Consider the following 16,579-nt stretch of genomic DNA (forward strand, 5'->3'; position numbering starts at 1 on the left):
GGCCAAAACAGCCAAACAGCCAAACAGCCAAACAGCCAAACAGCCAAACAGCCAAACAGCCAAACGGCCAAACGGCCACACACGGCATGCCTGGATGGCTGCTGGTCTGGTCGGACCGGGAGCGGCGCTGCCGAGACTGGGCAGGGAAGGAAGTTCACACTCATTCAGGTTCAAACTGCTTTCACACAGCAAAGCCAGTCCGCCCGCACCGACCGCCCGTGCCCGCCGCCTTTCCCTTCCCATCCTTCCCATCTCCTCTCCTCCTCTCCTCCTCTCCTCCTCTCCTCCTCTCCTCTTTCTCTCCTCACCTCTCCCCTCTTTCTTCACCAAACCTTCCTATCTTATCCTCTCACCCGTCCGTCGTTGTATTCTCGGGGACCTGTCACAATGATCGCTGCTAGGAACTTTGTCGCTCCCGCCCGCCAATGCTTGCGGACCACACGTGTGTCCCCTCGCATTGCGTCGCCTCTCTCTCAGGTAAGGATCGGACAGAGCCTTTGTCCCGATCCGTCTTGGGACAAGCTAGTTCTTTGAAGCTGACTATCTGTATAGCTTCGCTCCTACTCCGCCGCTGCTGACGAGCGCGTCGCAAAGTTCAAGGGACAGAAGGGTTCTGATGTATGTTGCGCTCCGGGCCAACCGCCTGAACTTTTTTTCCCCATACCTGCCCGTCCATGTCCTTTGGTCCGGCAACTTCCGCCGCGATCATCGACAGTTCCTCCTTTCTCCCTGGCTTCGCAAACAATACTGTACGGAATTCTATCTAACCATGGCTCTAACGATTTGGTTCTAGGGAAAATACACTGTTACCCTGATCGAGGGTGATGGTATCGGCCCCGAGATCTCCCAGTCGGTGAAGGATATCTTCGCTGCCGCTAATGTAAAGCTCTCCCATTCTCGACCATCTGTGTGTCGCATCACCCAATACTCACCAGTATCGCTATCTAGGCCCCTGTCAAGTGGGAGCCCGTCGATGTTACTCCCATCTTGAAGGATGGCAAGACCGCCATTCCCGACGAGGCCATCAAGAGCGTGCAGAAGAACTACGTTGCCCTGAAGGGTCCCCTCGCTGTAAGTTCGCATTCCACGGTGGCTACTATAGAAGCATTGGCTAATAAGCACCCTTAATAGACCCCTGTCGGTAAGGGACACGTCTCTCTCAACCTCACCCTCCGTCGTACCTTCAACCTCTTCGCCAACGTGCGTCCCTGCCGCTCCATTGCCGGCTACAAGACCCCCTACGACAACGTCGACACCGTCCTGATCCGTGAGAACACTGAGGGTGAATACTCCGGCATTGAGCACGTCGTCGTCGACGGTGTTGTCCAGAGCATCAAGCTCATCACCCGTGAGGCTTCCGAGCGTGTCCTCCGCTTCGCCTTCCAGTATGCCCGCTCCATCAACAAGAAGAAGGTCCGTGTCGTGCACAAGGCCACCATCATGAAGATGTCCGACGGTCTCTTCCTCAATCTCGCCCGCGAGATTGCCAAGGAGTTCCCCGACATTGAGTTCGACGCCGAGCTCCTTGACAACTCCTGCTTGAAGATCGTTACCGACCCCGCTCCTTACAACGACAAGGTTCTTGTCATGCCCAACCTGTACGGTGACATTCTTTCCGACATGTGCGCCGGTCTCATCGGTGGTCTCGGTCTGACCCCCTCCGGTAACATTGGTGACGAGTGCTCGATCTTCGAGGCTGTCCACGGATCCGCCCCCGACATTGCTGGCAAGGGTCTTGCCAACCCCACTGCTCTGCTCCTGAGCAGTATCATGATGCTTCAGCACATGGGTCTCACCGAGCACGCTGCTCGTATCCAGAAGGCCACCTTCGATACCCTTGCCGAGGGTAAGGCCCTCACCGGTGATCTTGGCGGTAAGGCCAAGACCCACGAGTATGCCGAGGCCATCATGTCGCGTCTGTAAGGGATTCAGCTACGATTGTACTATTCCCTCTTTATACCTTGTTCTTTTCCTTTAGCCTGTGAATGACTAGACTAAATGTGTACTCCAATTTCTATATGTCCCTCAATGTATGTAGATGCTATATTATCTCTTTGTCCTAAAAGGCTGTGATATGCTTGGGTGCATGTATAATGACAGTGACACTTCATGATATTTGTGGTTAATGTTGGGGAGCATGATCAAAAACCCGATAAGAATTCATAGATACCACCTGAAATGCGGTGATATCGAAATAGGCAAAGGTAATCGTACAAAGATAGACAAACCCCAGACGCCAGCTCCTAGCTCCAGGTATCAACTCTTGCAGTAGTAAAAAAAAAACACAATCACGCGCACCAAACAGCGTTCCTCAAGCCTGTCGTCTCCGGCCGCCTCTTCTCGTACCTGTTCCTGCGCCCTTTTTCTCCTTCTGTTTCGACCGAGACGTCTGCGCCCGCGTGCTCCGTGTCGTCGGCGAGCCCCCAGCATCTCCATCGGCCTCCTCGTCCGGATCGCTATCGTCCTTGGCCCCGTCCGAACCGTCCTCATCGCCTTCATCCGACTCATCGCCCGACTCCCCTTCGTCCTCGCCATTGCCTGAACTTTTCCCGACAGTCTCAATCTCAACCTGCAGTCGCGATGAGCGCGTACCACGGCCCCCTTGCCGTCCACCACGACCGGGTTTCCTTCCTCGCGAGGGCGCGGGAGACGAGCGGGGTTCTAAATCTCCGGAAAGGGACAGTCAGTTAATCTCCATCAACGGGAACATAGAGCTTCACAACGCGCGCCCATGTCGGGACCCAAAACTGAGAGGGCCTAGGGTTCATTGGAAACCAAAACGTACCATCCGTATCCGCCACCGTGCTCCCTCTTCGCGAATCCGCCGGTCCACTCGGGTCCGGCGACGGGGATCCCTCCATCGCCAGTCTTCTCTCGAACATCAGGTCGCCGTATTCGTCCTCGGGCAGCTCGAATGGGCAATAGAACTCCTTTGTGCCATCGACGTCATCGGGGATATCGGTGATCAGGGAATCTTCCTAGAACGCACGTCAAGACATTTGAGTCAACCTCTAGCAAAAGCCGTGACGCGCCTGGGGATGGGTGCATCACACAAGTCAAGAGACTTACACGTTCATCCAGAGCTGGGAGGTTGTACAAAGTGCCTAGCTTTTTCCAGATCCCGGGGATTCGAGTATGTTCGGCATTGGCGGGCGCGTATCCTTGACTCTTCATGAACTCCGAGATGGCGATCATGCGGAAGTGTTTATGCATGCCTGTCAAGGTGGCGGTGCGGTGCAGCACACACAAGTCAGCCCAAAAGAAATCTTCGAGCGGAAATCGTTGCGGGCCTAACGTACCGACGGGCTTCCATTTGATGATCCCCTTCAACAATGCTGTCTCTTGCTCATCTGTCCAGGGGTCTGTGACCGGGTCGTAGTCGGCGGGCGGTTGGGTTCCCCCCGGGGCGGCGGCGCTTGCGGAGGAGGGTTCGGTGGTGCCACCTGGGGGGGTGAGCTTGGCTTTCTTTCGAGGGGGCATAGTGATTATTGGTGTGTGTCGCGCGTGTGATGAGAAGTAATTAAGCGAAAGGGACGGTTAGAGAGGCGGTATTATCGCCGTGATTTGGCCGATTGAGCTTCCTTGTAGCTCTCAATGTCCGGAGATGCAAGCAACAGCAGGTTAGCTGCGGGCGAACCTGAATTCCCAAGTTCAACTCCTCTCGGTTTCCCGAACAAGCGGTGGCCCGGGCGTACCTTAGCCTGGGGGAAACTAACCCGTTTCAGGTAACCAGCCTATTAGTGAGCCGGTGATCTCGCGCTGTCAGTCTGAAACGCGTCGCAATTTCCCCGATGATGACGATTTGTCTGGAGCAACCCTTTGCTCAGAGGCCGTTGCGGTGTGCGGTTTGTTTCTTCGACCAGTGACAATGGACTCGGAAGAGTGTGTCAGGGACCCGTTCTCGAGTGAGGGTCTGTGGAGACTCTCCGAGTTCACTCTGCAATGTCTGCAGCCGTTGGAGGCCCTGCCGTGGGATGAGAGGCTACCAGGTGTGTACAATTGTTGCCGGCACGGTTGCGCGCAAATGGACTAACCAATGGCAATTGATTAGATCTCTCCGGCGGAGTCTTCAGACTACCTCTAGACATCTTTGACAAGGTTGCGCCTCGGATACCTGAGCTCGATGTTTTCGAAACCAGCTTCGGTGACCCGGAACCGCCACTGCTACCGACGTTAGATACCTCCAGCGAAAGCCAGTTCGAGACGAGTTTCGATCACAACGAGGAGACGGAACAAACAGAAGATGGACACCAGCCTATAGATGACATCTGGGCGCCGGATAACATTCTGCCGAACCCTGACCATGAAGTCTCACTTAATTCCTGGGAGAAGTTCCTTGACCGAAACCACCGTGAGCAAGTAACCGCATATTTCAGCGAGTCCGGCGCCAAAGGCTTCGACGCGGCATTAGCACATCAAGCTGCCAAGAACAACAGCCCAGAAAGACATCTCATTGTTCGCAACGGTGTCTATTTCCAGGCCTTGTTTCGACTCGGATTGGGCAGGGGTTCCAGGTACTTTCGCTACAATGAACAACACAACACATTCGAGGTCGTGCACGACAATCTTCGCATCTCCGGCCTCACTTCTACTGCACTCAAGGCGGTCACAACTGATTTGATTGGGTGCGGAACCAGAATGCAGAAGATTCGACGCTTTGTAGACAGGATTCCTGTCAGGTCGAACGAACTATCGACGCTCAGCGCTTTCTCTAGCGCAGCAGCGGTCATCATCTATACCCTTGAAAAGCAACTCGCCAGAGATGCCAGCCATATTGCTTCACTCCTTCAGATCAAGAGCCTCTTCGCGCAATGTGGGGATCTCGTGCACGTGCTAGCGAACATGGTTGACGCCGTCCAGGGAGCAGTATCCGAGACCCAGTTAATCTCCATTGTCCTTGAACGAGCGGCCCACTTCTCGCAGGTCTTTGGCCAGATGGAGCCTCTTCTGCGACAAGTTATTGCTCGGGTTATGGAACCTTGGCTTTCTTATGTGGAGACTTGGGTGGGTTTCCAGCCGGAGACGTCGACTTCGATTGAGCTCGCGTCCAGCGGGAGGACCTTTGTGTTTCGCGAGACAACGGATAAACACACATTCTCGTCTAGGGCGACAACAGTCGATTATAGATTCCTTCCAGATATGATGCCATCCTTCGTTCCTTCGGACCAGGCACAGCTTATCTTCGAAACTGGACGGAGTTTACGGCTTCTCAAGCGAAATCACCCACAACATCCCATCGCAAGCCACGCGACCTATGGGGCTGAGTCAGTCAAGCTTGACTGTGCTGGCACCTGGTTTGATATCGAGAAGATTCAGAGAAAGGCATCTGAATACGAGGCGCGGCTGCGTGCTGCAATCCTGAAATACAACCGAGGGGAACAGCTCGACACACATGCCGCTGCAACGTCACTTGCCCCAAATCCCGAGATGCACAGCGAGACTGACGGAGCGTTCGAGTTGCTCGACATCGACAAGGCCTCGAAGACAGCGGGCCTCCTGCCAGACGATGCGGCTCTATCGCAGAGTCGACTCGGACGCCTGATCGAAGAAGCTCGCCCACTTCATCTCGAGTCCCAGCACACCCAGAGCCACGAGCTCAGCCCCGAATTAACATCTACACCTTACTTGTCCCTCGCGCCGCTCCTCTCCTCTCAGGCCATTCTCATCGACTATGCCTGCCTATACATGCTCTTCAAAGAACACCACCTGCGCACCCACCTCACCCTCCAATGGCGCTTCCAACTCCTGGGAGATGGCTTCTTCACCACCCGCCTCTTCCACGCCCTCTTCGACCCCGAGATGACCAGCGGCGAGCGCAAATCCGGCATCGTCCGCACCGCCGTCCACACCGGCCTTCGCCTAGGAACCCGCAGCCGCGACACCTGGCCCCCCGCCAGCTCCGAACTGCGCCTCGTCTTGATCGGCCTTCTCGACGAATCTTCCTCCTCAACCACCAACACCACCAACCCCACCAACAACCCCCAACCCAATGACACCCTAAGCTTCTCAATCCGCACGCTCAGCCCCGCCGCCACCCAACGCGCGCGCAACCCGCACGCGCTCGAAGCGCTCGACTTCCTCCGCTTAATCTACACCCCGCCCACCGCCGTCCTCGCCACGATCCTCACTGCGAACGCCCTCACCAAATACGACCTCCTCTTCAAACACCTCCTCCGCCTCCAGCGCATGGTCTCCGTCGCGACGACGCTGATCCGCGACGCCACGGCCCGCACCTCCCTGTCCGGCGACCCGCACAACATCTACCAGCGCTTCCGCGTCGAGGCGCAGCACTTCGTCCTCGCTGTCGCCGACTACTGCTGCCACGTCGCCGTCGGCGCGGCTTGGACGCGCTTCCAGGACCGTCTGGCTCGCGTCGAGGCTTGTCTGGACCGCGGGGACATCGACGGCGCCATCGACGCGGCCGGCGGCTCGGTGCCGCGGCTCCGCGAGATGCACGAGGCCATGCTGGACGAGATGCTGCGGGCGATGATGTTGAGCGGCGAGGCGGAGCTGGAGCTGGCGCTGGAGCAGTCGGATCAGAGCTCTGCACAAGAAGCACAACACGATGATAATCATCATCAACTGGACAAGGCGAGGCGGTGGCTCGAGGCGTGCTTCACTCCGATTCTGGAGTTCGCGCCTTTCTCGCTGGTCGATGGGGCGGACGGGGTGAGGGGTCCCCAGGCCGTGGAGGAGGTGCGTCGCTTGTATCTCTTGTTCCGGAAACAGGTCGCCGGGTTTCTGGCGTGCTTGAAGGGGGTGGATGGTGGTGGTGGTGGTGCTAGTGGTGTTGAGCCGCTGTCTTCCTCGTTGACTGGACGGAGAGCGTGGGGGAGGGAGGGCCCGACGAGCGTGTTTGATCATTTGCTCGCGCGGTTGGAGGTGAAGGCTTACTATTGAGGGCGGGATCTTTTTGGGGGTTGGCGGGTCTGCGACGATGTAGGGTTATATCTGAATTGGGTGTTGGAGAGCTACTACAAGTGGATGTGGGTGTATTTAGCGAGGTACAGTACATAATATCATAAGATGAGTTGTATGGTGGAAAGCCTCTAGTAGAGCGGCTCAAACTCGTTTCGGCTGGGTTGCCTAGATGGACCAGACAGGGTGGAACAAGCTAGTATCTCGAGTGGTATCTACTGGAAACATGTGAAATGCCGGTATGTGTGCATCTATTATAACAATACCATAATACCATATTTACAAGTCACGGATATACGAATGTGGTGTCTACCATACCACAGAGCTCAACCACGAACCCGGCCACAAGCCAAAACCGGCCAGGATTCAGAAAAAGTGGAGGTCGGACTCCGCCCACCCTTGCGCCAGTAGGATCCTGCGGGCCGACTTCTCCATGGCCTCGGGGCCACAGACCAGCACCATGCTCTCTCCGTCGTTGACCGCGAACTCGCGGAGCATGTCCTCGGAGATGCGTCCGCGACGACCGGTCCAGCTATCGGGCGCCTGGGTCAAGGTGTGGACGATCTGGCACTTTTGGTTGTCCACCGCCGCAAAGGCGTCGAGTTCCGTGCGGCACAGAATATCCTCCTCTTGTCGGTTGCCGTTCAGGACCACGCAGGTGGTGGGGTCCGCCTGGTCCTGCATCACCGCGCGCAGGACCTGGAAGACGGGCGTGATCCCCGTGCCGCCGCAGATCATCTTGAAGGAGCGCACGGCACGCTCCTTGCCGCTGACGAGGACCTTGCCGTGGCCGAGGTACTCGAATCGGCCCGTGGGGCCTTTGCAGTCGATGGCCGACCCCAGGGGAAGCTTCTCCAGCGCTGTGGTCATCTTGCCGCCTTTCTGGGCGGGGGTGTCGAAGTAGATCTTGACCAGCAGATCCATCGTGCCCTTCTGGCTGGTTTCTGAGATCGGGGTGTAGGAGCGGAGGATCGATTCCGTGCTTGATGCTGGGTCCGGTACCTTGATCATGAGATGCTGGCCGATGGGTAGACCCAGAGTCTGCTTGTCATGCTCTAGCTGGAAGGTGAAGATACGCGTGTCCCATGATACTTCAATTTTCTTGGTGAGTGTCATCTTCGACCACGCTCGTGATTGGAGGAACTCGGCGCGTGGCTCGCTGGATTCCCGTGCGTTGTCATTCTTAAGTGCCTCCAGGGAGGCCTTGTCCATCGTACCGATGTGATAGTCGGGCATCATCTTCTTCGCAGTTTCACTGTCTATTGGCGGGTTAGCGTTCGAACGGGTGTTGTGAGGTACTAGTCTGACTTACGGATCGCGAGAAAATCCTCTGATACATCCAGTCCGGCGGATGAGATAATGCTCTGGGCCCCACCAGGATGGCCTTCGAGAAAAGCGGTGCCGTCGTAGACTTCGCCATTCACAACAAACCAAGGCTTTTCCTCACTGAAATTGCTCTTGAACTCTTGCAGATCGATCACACGGGTCATGCCTTCTTTCTTCATGTTGATCTCCTTCTCGACCTCAGGCACTGCTGGCTCTTCTCCTTCGTGACGCTCGCCCCAGTTGCCATTCGCCAGGTCACCTCCCGCCTTCTTGACACGCTCCATCCAGCCACCAGGACCAGTAGGATCAGTCGGATGCTCGAAGAAGAGCATTCCATTCTCCTTTGTGATGCTCACACGGAACCAAGGATTGTTCATCATTCCCAGAACAGACCAGTACATGTCACGTGGCTGAATACTTAGGGCTTCGTCCATTGCCCGGACGAGAATGGCATCGGTGTCTGCAAGCTCAGGTATGGCAATATCAAGGGACCAGAAGATCCAGCAGAAGCATGTTTCACGCCAGGACATGTCTACTTTGCCACCAAACAGATCGCCTTCGAATTCGCGATATTTATCTTCAGCATATGTGATGTCCGCTAACCGCCACGCTGAAGAATTGTTAGCTTCATCTGACATGAAGACTGGCAAGTGAGGACCATACTTTTGCCTTTATCAAGAGAGATCTCGACACGTGTGATTCTTCTTCCACCTCCTGCATATGCGTAACCCTTTACAGTGTACGTTGGTCCAGCCAACGAGAGATCAAGCATCTCCTTATGCTGAGGGTATACTACAGAAGAGTTGACGTTGAGATCGTAGATTGCATACCGGTCATCACGCCACCAGTTAGGATCACTGGCAGACATTTCAGGTGATACCATTGTGCTGTTGATTGTTAGACAACGAGTCTTTCCTCGGGAAGCTGCTGACTTACGGTAAAACTCGGTTATCATAAATATGATACCAGTTGTCACTTGGCGCATCGGTGAGAATCAGCTTCTTCAGCCACTTGACACTCCGGCCACCGATTTGACCGGGTACAACAGCCCTAAGAGGGCGACCATGATCTGGACGAAGGGACTCCCCGTTCATCTTATGGGCAAGCATGATTCCCCGATTAGGGTCCATGGCCCAGTTGAGCTTGACAGATGTGCCGTAGTATCCATTGGGCTACCATATTGTTAGACACCAATAGTTTACGGCTGCTATGGAGACTTACCAATTTGTCCGCACCCTCCATGCAAACGTACTTGGCCTTTCGAAGAGGCTTAGCACTGCGCAGAATGTCCGCCATCATGGGACCGGTCCAGAGCGCTGTTGACAATCCCGCCGAGCCCCATGAGAAACCCTTGGATTTCCTTACGGTGTTCTGTTCTTTGCGTCTATTCCCGGCGCATACCATGGTGATGGGGGCAGTGATCTGGTCGTATTGCTGTAGTATCTGACGGAAATTCAAGACTAGCGGCTTCTCCACCAGACTTATCAATTGTCAGCGAATGATTGCCTGTATTGTCGTGAGATATGGTACTGACCCTTCAATACTGATCTCCCAGTTGGGAATGTCTTCATCCTTGACTAGAGGGACAGGCCCGTGATTTCTGACATAGAATAGTTCCGGAGAAGTCAAGAACCCTTTGTGGGTCTATCAGAATGGGACATTCCATGGCCAAGGCCTGATACTGGGAGCCACTGACCTTCATTATACAATGCAGTAAGTGGCGGTTCAACGTTGAACGGATGCACACCCGTTAATCGGATCAGACGAGGGTCGCGAGGAACGTGGTAATCAGGCGTCGGCTTGTCCGCGTTCAGAACCTCCGTAGGCTCTTTGGATGGAGGCGGTAGGGGTATATCTGCGAGTTCAACCCTCGAGAATTCCTCCTGCTCTACCGTGATGGGGCCCGACTTGAGCGGGACAGTGAGGATCTCCGCCCTCACTTCTGTGACTGTCGTCATATTGAACAGGTACGTTCTTCAACGCAAGGGCCAGACAAACGGCCAGAGTACGAGCAAATATAGATATACCTGGGTCAGGGCTCCAACACGCCTGAGGGTCCGGCAGGATGCCTGTAAAACTGAGAAGTAGGGAATGAGAGAGCCTCGGGCAGTCAAGGCCAGAATAATCGGCAGTACTCCGGGCAAGATTTGGGATCCCAGGGGAGGAAACTATAAGATCCGGCATTTGAATTAGCTTAACAAGCAACAATCAGCCTGCGGGATCTGGTCTACCCACGAAGCACAGGGCAACAGTCTCGCTGGCTGCGAATAGTTGCACGGGGCCGGGAAGGGATATTTCCGCGGGGAGTCAGAGTGAGGTATAACCAGGCAACAGAAAGTGAAATGGCAGACACGGGAGAAAGACGTAAGGAGCAGAGGAAGTCTACTTCGAATTCCAGTCCTTGTTCGCCTCCCAAGGCAAGCTTATTCTGGTCTGGCGCATTCTGGTATAGTGGATAAAAAAAAAAAAAAAAAAAAAAAGACGATACAAAAATCCCCTAAAATCAGACTATACCCATAGTCTAGGAATAATAATGATGGTTAGGCGAGAGGCAAAAAATAATAAAATGAGATACAAAAAAAAAAAAGGGAGAAAAAATCCCCGATGAGAAATAGAGCGAAAAGAAGGTCCATTTTGGCCGCGGAGAATGAGACGAGAACCAGAAAACGAGCGATGAACAAGGCCGGTGCCGGACGGTAAGTAGTTTGAGATCCACCAGATCCACACCCAACCCCATCGGACTGATTACGAGGAGGTGTGAGGTGTCGAGGCCGGATCTAACATCGGAGGACCGATTCGGCCGTAACTAATCCGTAAGGGATGGGCAGATGGGCCTCAGGGCTCATTTGCGCCATTTCCATCATCGCCATGCATTGAGGAAGAATGTTTGGAGAAGACGGAAGTAGAGAAGCGAGAGCTGCATAGGTCCATCTGACTCAGCATGTGCATATCTTGCACAATGCTCATGCACCCAATCGGGTGGATTATCTTGGCTTATCAGCATTTCCGATAAGCATCGGGACTATTGTTGGTAAGACCATCACGATCCTCTATCTTCACCCGACTATCAATCATAATTTCCCCATCTCCCCCATCTCCTACCCTTTCTCCGCGGAGACATGCAAAGAAACAACCCTCTCTTCCCTCATCGCCCCAGCTTCACCTCGCTGGGTCCGGAATGGTATCTGAGCGCTTGCTTTCCCCCCCGCCCCCCCAGTGCCTTAATCCTTATCCATTCGCTCTAATATCTCCGATCCACGGCTCGTACCCATGAACGGTGACTCCTACGATCGACCTGGCGGGGCGCAGAGGCCCTGATTGTGGCTAAAAATTGGCCCAATCGATTGTCTCATAATTTGCCTCTGAATGTAATGCCACGGAGAAAGACAATGCCTCAGATCAGTCAATTTGTCTGCGGGCGCTTATCAGCATCCTTGGCGGAAATCACAATGACACCAGCAATAGTATATGAGTAGAAAGCTTCTTGGCCATTTGGTGACACAGACAACCCTCTGGTGATTCCTTGTGAGCCGCTGCAACACTAGGACCTCCTGAGTCCCCATCCTCCGCCACCATGCCTCTGCTGGATGGATCTAGGAGCAGCGATCCTGTCATTCCTGGCACTCTCCACAATGTCTTCCCCCAGACGTCATCAATAATGGAGTCTAGCTTGGATACGGAGCCGCGCAGACATGACTCGAGTGCGCGTCAGAAGATCGTAGTGGTAGGCTTGGGCATGGTTGCCATCTCGCTCATGTGCGTTCTCTCCCATCTAGAATGTATAGTATGAGTGGAGCTCGTGCTGACTACCCATGCCTTCCTATAGCGAGAAAATCATCAAGCAGGATGCAGATCGTCGACAATACGATATTCTTGTCATTGGGGAGGAGCCTCATGTCGCATACAATCGGGTCGGCCTATCCTCCTTCTTCGAGCACCGCAAGATCGAAGACTTGTATCTGAACCCCACAGAATGGGTAAGCCAACCGTGACCCAGATGCTGCACATGGGTGGTAACTGACTTCAATCAGTATGGATCGGTCAAAGATAGGTCCTTCGACTACCACCTCAACACACGAGTAACCGAGATCATCCCCCAACGCAAGTTAGTCAAGACATCAACAGGCGATACCATCACCTACGACATTCTTGTCCTTGCTACTGGCTCTGATGCTGTCCTCCCCACTCACACTCCTGGTCATGATGCAAAAGGGATTTTCGTCTACCGGACCATCTCTGACCTCGAGAATCTCATTGAGTTCGCGTCAAAGCATAAAGGCGAGACAGGAGTCACAGTTGGCGGAGGCTTGCTAGGTCTCGAAGCAGCGAAGGCCATGACCGATCTTGGAGACTTTGGAAATGTGAAACTGATTGATCGTAACAAGTGGGTGTTGGCCAGACAGCTCGATGGAGACGCAGGGACGCTCGTGACACGCAAAATCCGAGAGCTGGGCTTGGATGTGCTGCACCAGAAGCGTGTAGCGACTATCAAGACCGACGCTGACAACAACGTCATGGGAATCGTCTTCGAGGATGGCGAGGAGATTGACTGCTCTTGCATTTGCTTTGCTGTATGCTTCTTTTCTCATCTGATGTTGCGAATGTTCTCAAGTTAACCATCTTTCCAGATCGGAGTACGCCCCAGAGACGAGCTGGGGCAATCCGCCGGCATTCAGTGTGCGGGACGAGGAGGTTTTGTCATTAATGAAAGGTATGATTGTGTATGCACTTCACGCCGACCAACCGTTATCTAATCGACTCTCGCAGTCTGCAAACATCCATTGAGGATATTTATGCTGTCGGCGAATGCGCAAGCTGGGGAAACCAGACATTCGGTATCATAGCGCCGGGTATTGAGATGGCCGATGTCTTGGCATACAATCTGACAAATCCTGACAAGGAGCCAAAGAGTTTCACAAGGCCTGACTTGAGCACCAAATTGAAGCTCTTAGGTGTGGATGTTGCCAGCTTCGGCGATTTCTTCGCTGACAGGGATGGGCCCAAGTTTCTGCCGGGTCAAAGGCCCTCACTTCGAGCCGACCGGAAAGACACTGAGGCTGAGTTGGAAAGTGAATCATCAGTGAAAGCACTCACCTACAAGGATCCTTTCAGTGGCGTCTACAAAAAGTACTTGTTCACGATGGATGGCAAATATTTGCTCGGCGGAATGATGATCGGAGATACGAAGGACTACCTCAAACTGAACCAAATGGTCAAATTGCAGAAAGAGCTAGAGGTGCCTCCTAGTCAGTTTATCCTGGGTGCGCAAAATGACGGAGAGGAGAATGGAGACGACCTGTAAGTTTTGCTTCTTTTTCATACTACATGCATTGGCTAACAGATGGACAGTGACGACAGTACCCAGATCTGTGCTTGTCATAATGTTACCAAAGGGGATTTGGTTGCCAAGATCAAAAGTGGCACCTGCAAAACCATCGGCGAGGTTAAATCGTGCACTAAAGCAGGGACCGGTTGTGGCGGCTGCATGCCCTTAGTGCAGTCGATCTTCAACAAGACCATGCAGGACATGGGCCAAGAAGTCTCGAACAACTGTATGTTGACTTCCCCTCACCTAAGAATTGGGAACTGACATTCGCATAGTATGTACTCACATCCCACATTCACGAGTGGATCTGTACAATATCATCGCTGTGAAACAGCTGAAGACTTTCGAAGATGTGATGGGGGCAGTCGGAAAGAACCCCGAGTCGCTTGGCTGCGAATTGTGCAAGCCTGCGATCGCATCCATTCTCTCGAGTCTCTTCAACCCCCATATCATGGATAAAGGATACCATGACTTACAAGAGACGAATGACCGGTTTCTTGCTAATATCCAGCGCAACGGTACATTCTCTGTGGTTCCCCGTGTTCCGGGAGGTGAGATTACCGCAGACAAGTTGATTGCCATTGGACAAGTGGCAAAGAAATACAGCCTATACTGCAAGATCACTGGAGGTCAGCGTATCGACATGTTCGGGGCAAAGAAGCAGGATCTCCTTGACATTTGGACAGAACTCGTGAATGCGGGTATGGAGAGTGGTCATGCTTATGCCAAGTCCCTGCGAACTGTTAAGGTGAGACCAACCGAATTTCATGCTATATCGTAAGAAATGACTAACCTCTCTTTTCAGAGCTGTGTGGGCACGACTTGGTGCCGTTTCGGTATTGGTGACAGCGTTGGAATGGCCATCCGGCTAGAAGAGCGCTACAAGAGTCTCCGATCGCCTCACAAGCTCAAAGGTGCTGTTTCTGGGTGTGTAAGAGAATGTGCCGAGGCACAGAACAAGGAGTAAGTGGGACAAATCTCTCGACTTCAGTGATACATCAGGCTAACATGCTTCAGTTTTGGCCTAATTTCCACCGAGAAGGGCTTCAATATCTTCGTCGGAGGCAATGGAGGTGCCAAGCCCCGGCACTCGGAGATCCTAGCCAAAGATGTGCCGCCCGAGAAAGTGATCCCCCTCATCGATCGGTATCTCATTTTCTATATCCGCACAGCGGATAAGCTTCAGCGAACAGCCCGCTGGATAGAGAACCTTCCTGGTGGAATCGAGTACCTGCGGGAAGTAGTGGTTGATGATAAGCTTGGGATTGGCGCGGAGATGGAGCAGCAAATGCAGGAGCTCGTGGACGGTTATTTCTGCGAATGGACGGAAACAATCCGAGATCCCAAGCGGCGCAAACACTTCCAACAATTCGCCAACACAGATGAGACAGTCGAGACTGTGGAGGTCCTCAAGGAGCGTGGCCAAGAAAGACCCACCTATTGGTCTAATGAGCCTGCAAAGGCGGATTTCAGGGGCCACCAATGGTCCGGTCTTTCGTGGCAGCCTATGATCAAAGCAGACCATTTCTCGGATGGCATTACATCCGCAAACCTCAAACGCGGGGACACCCAGCTGGCTGTCTTCAAGATTAAGGGCAAATTCTATGCGACCCAGCAGATGTGCCCTCATAAGCGTGCTTTTGTCCTGTCCGATGGCTTGATCGGCGATGATGATGCCGGCAAGTACTGGGTGTCATGCCCAAATCACAAGCGCAACTTCGAGCTTAATGGGGAGCAGGCAGGTCGCTGTTCCAACGACGAGAGCATGGACATTGCCACATTTCCCGTGGAAGAGCGTGCTGATGGTTGGGTCTACCTGAAGCTGCCCCCGGTGGACGAGCTGGACTCGCTCCTCGGAACAGAGAAATGGAAAGTGAAGAAGGGAGAAGCACCGGACCCATTCCAGAAATATGACAGGAAGTACCGGGGTATCTGTGGGAAGAAGACGGTTGAGAAGACACCGGCCAATAAGCGGGCGGTGCTATCTGGAGTGATTGATTGGTAGAGGCTGCAAATTCTCGCGTTGATGAAGTCGTCACGAAGCTATGTTAGATACCTGGGGTTGCCAGTGCGTCGGCTGGAAACTCATGTGCCAATTCTGTAAATTAATGAAGACAAGTTGATGTTAACAGCACTATTATTATACCTACGACAACTTTGCATATGCTACACAGAGACTTTGCTGAGTGGAGCATCGTTGTAAGGCCAAAGCCTGGATTTTGATACAAGAAACATAAGGAGGAATCATCTCATTCCATCATACGTATGGATGTCCCGGAAGCTTCCTTAAACGGCAGAAGAGATTTTGTGTGGGCCTTACTGTACGGGGGGTAATAACTGCATAGGAACACACACTTTCTTCCAGTTTTACTCAATTATTTTTCGTTTCTATCATTTTTCTGTTATTTCAAGACATCGCCTATTTCAAGGCAATTGAATCTAGTACCGTAGCAGGGGAGGGACATATTATCACTTCAGGAGATTAGGGTACGAAACATCACGTTCCAAATGCAGTTTGTCTAATGTATGGAATGTGATTGGACGGCCAACTGACTGCCGAACATCAGCCCATCGCGTGGTCTGTGCAGGCGGTGGGCACCTGATCTCCACTAACTGCTTTTAGTACCCATGGATCAATCCGTCCCGAGTCCTGAAAAACAAACTTCCACCTCCCCTATTATTATCGTCGACACTCCCCCCCAGTCCCCCTTATCATCCACCCCCCTATCGTCCACTCAGATTCGCTTTACGAACCGTGGCTTGCTCTCTCACAACCTTCAATCTACTCCGTATTCACCTCAGCAGTGTATCTTGAATCCATGAACCAAAAATGAAAAGAAAAAATTGGCTTCAGAGCTTCTGACACCGCTCCGAAACACCCGCCTTTTCTGAGTCTCCATCGAGATGGAGACACAATGCTCCTCCCATCCACCACGGATGACCATTCAGCAAGGTCGTTTCAGAGACTAGTCGGGACTAATTTGGAGGAGAGACTATAGCCGGTTAGGC

The 16,579-nt window shown here is 53.3% G+C and overlaps 5 protein-coding genes across 5 annotated transcripts; 3 read left to right on the forward strand and 2 right to left on the reverse strand.

Annotated features, from left to right (window-relative positions):
* The first annotated feature begins 24 nt into the window (after positions 1-24).
* Positions 25-2,132, forward strand: BO72DRAFT_453477 (isocitrate dehydrogenase (NAD(+)) IDH2). The gene is made up of 5 exons (XM_040945994.1): positions 25-477; positions 553-618; positions 794-880; positions 949-1,071; positions 1,132-2,132. Exons 1-5 carry the CDS (start codon positions 388-390, stop codon positions 1,921-1,923), a joined length of 1,158 nt encoding a protein of 385 aa, XP_040795661.1. The 5' UTR covers positions 25-387; the 3' UTR covers positions 1,924-2,132.
* Positions 2,103-3,621, reverse strand: BO72DRAFT_453478 (uncharacterized protein). Its single transcript, XM_040945995.1, has 4 exons — positions 3,300-3,621; positions 3,070-3,215; positions 2,786-2,978; positions 2,103-2,661 (listed from the first exon to the last, which is right to left on the reverse strand). Exons 1-4 carry the CDS (start codon positions 3,478-3,480, stop codon positions 2,312-2,314), a joined length of 870 nt encoding a protein of 289 aa, XP_040795662.1. The 5' UTR covers positions 3,481-3,621; the 3' UTR covers positions 2,103-2,311.
* Positions 3,609-7,100, forward strand: BO72DRAFT_453479 (tubulin gamma complex associated family protein). Its single transcript, XM_040945996.1, has 2 exons — positions 3,609-3,989; positions 4,052-7,100. Exons 1-2 carry the CDS (start codon positions 3,869-3,871, stop codon positions 6,898-6,900), a joined length of 2,970 nt encoding a protein of 989 aa, XP_040795663.1. The 5' UTR covers positions 3,609-3,868; the 3' UTR covers positions 6,901-7,100.
* A 55-nt stretch (positions 7,101-7,155) lies between these two features.
* On the reverse strand, positions 7,156-10,605 carry niaD (nitrate reductase NiaD). Its single transcript, XM_040945997.1, has 8 exons — positions 10,480-10,605; positions 9,941-10,412; positions 9,779-9,878; positions 9,466-9,724; positions 9,181-9,416; positions 8,908-9,131; positions 8,231-8,854; positions 7,156-8,177 (listed from the first exon to the last, which is right to left on the reverse strand). The coding sequence occupies exons 2-8, from the start codon at positions 10,200-10,202 to the stop codon at positions 7,285-7,287; spliced, it is 2,598 nt and encodes an 865-aa protein (XP_040795664.1). The 5' UTR covers positions 10,203-10,412; positions 10,480-10,605; the 3' UTR covers positions 7,156-7,284.
* Positions 10,606-11,492: 887 nt separating this feature from the next.
* On the forward strand, positions 11,493-15,852 carry niiA (nitrite reductase niiA). The gene is made up of 9 exons (XM_040950439.1): positions 11,493-12,000; positions 12,071-12,221; positions 12,276-12,815; positions 12,873-12,955; positions 13,012-13,542; positions 13,594-13,796; positions 13,846-14,318; positions 14,376-14,533; positions 14,588-15,852. Exons 1-9 carry the CDS (start codon positions 11,819-11,821, stop codon positions 15,573-15,575), a joined length of 3,309 nt encoding a protein of 1,102 aa, XP_040795665.1. The 5' UTR covers positions 11,493-11,818; the 3' UTR covers positions 15,576-15,852.
* Positions 15,853-16,579: the final 727 nt, after the last annotated feature.

This window comes from Aspergillus fijiensis (assembly GCF_003184825.1).
Source record: "Aspergillus fijiensis CBS 313.89 unplaced genomic scaffold BO72scaffold_93, whole genome shotgun sequence".
Taxonomy (NCBI): Eukaryota; Fungi; Ascomycota; class Eurotiomycetes; order Eurotiales; family Aspergillaceae; genus Aspergillus; species Aspergillus fijiensis.

Coding starts and splice junctions, on each gene's coding strand:
- BO72DRAFT_453479 (XM_040945996.1), top strand. CDS start 3,869: ATGGACTCGGAAGAGTGTGTCAGGGACCCGTTCTCGAGTGAGGGTCTG. Junction 3,990..4,051: donor GTGGGATGAGAGGCTACCAG/GTGTGTACAATT, acceptor GCAATTGATTAG/ATCTCTCCGGCGGAGTCTTC.
- BO72DRAFT_453477 (XM_040945994.1), top strand. CDS start 388: ATGATCGCTGCTAGGAACTTTGTCGCTCCCGCCCGCCAATGCTTGCGG. Junction 478..552: donor TTGCGTCGCCTCTCTCTCAG/GTAAGGATCGGA, acceptor CTATCTGTATAG/CTTCGCTCCTACTCCGCCGC. Junction 1,072..1,131: donor CCCTGAAGGGTCCCCTCGCT/GTAAGTTCGCAT, acceptor CACCCTTAATAG/ACCCCTGTCGGTAAGGGACA.
- niaD (XM_040945997.1), bottom strand. CDS start 10,202: ATGACGACAGTCACAGAAGTGAGGGCGGAGATCCTCACTGTCCCGCTC. Junction 9,725..9,778: donor TGGGAGATCAGTATTGAAGG/GTCAGTACCATA, acceptor ACAATTGATAAG/TCTGGTGGAGAAGCCGCTAG. Junction 8,855..8,907: donor CTCTCTTGATAAAGGCAAAA/GTATGGTCCTCA, acceptor ACAATTCTTCAG/CGTGGCGGTTAGCGGACATC.
- BO72DRAFT_453478 (XM_040945995.1), bottom strand. CDS start 3,480: ATGCCCCCTCGAAAGAAAGCCAAGCTCACCCCCCCAGGTGGCACCACC. Junction 2,979..3,069: donor TCCCAGCTCTGGATGAACGT/GTAAGTCTCTTG, acceptor CGTGCGTTCTAG/GAAGATTCCCTGATCACCGA. Junction 2,662..2,785: donor CACGGTGGCGGATACGGATG/GTACGTTTTGGT, acceptor CCGGAGATTTAG/AACCCCGCTCGTCTCCCGCG.
- niiA (XM_040950439.1), top strand. CDS start 11,819: ATGCCTCTGCTGGATGGATCTAGGAGCAGCGATCCTGTCATTCCTGGC. Junction 12,001..12,070: donor ATGGTTGCCATCTCGCTCAT/GTGCGTTCTCTC, acceptor GCCTTCCTATAG/CGAGAAAATCATCAAGCAGG. Junction 12,222..12,275: donor ATCTGAACCCCACAGAATGG/GTAAGCCAACCG, acceptor GACTTCAATCAG/TATGGATCGGTCAAAGATAG.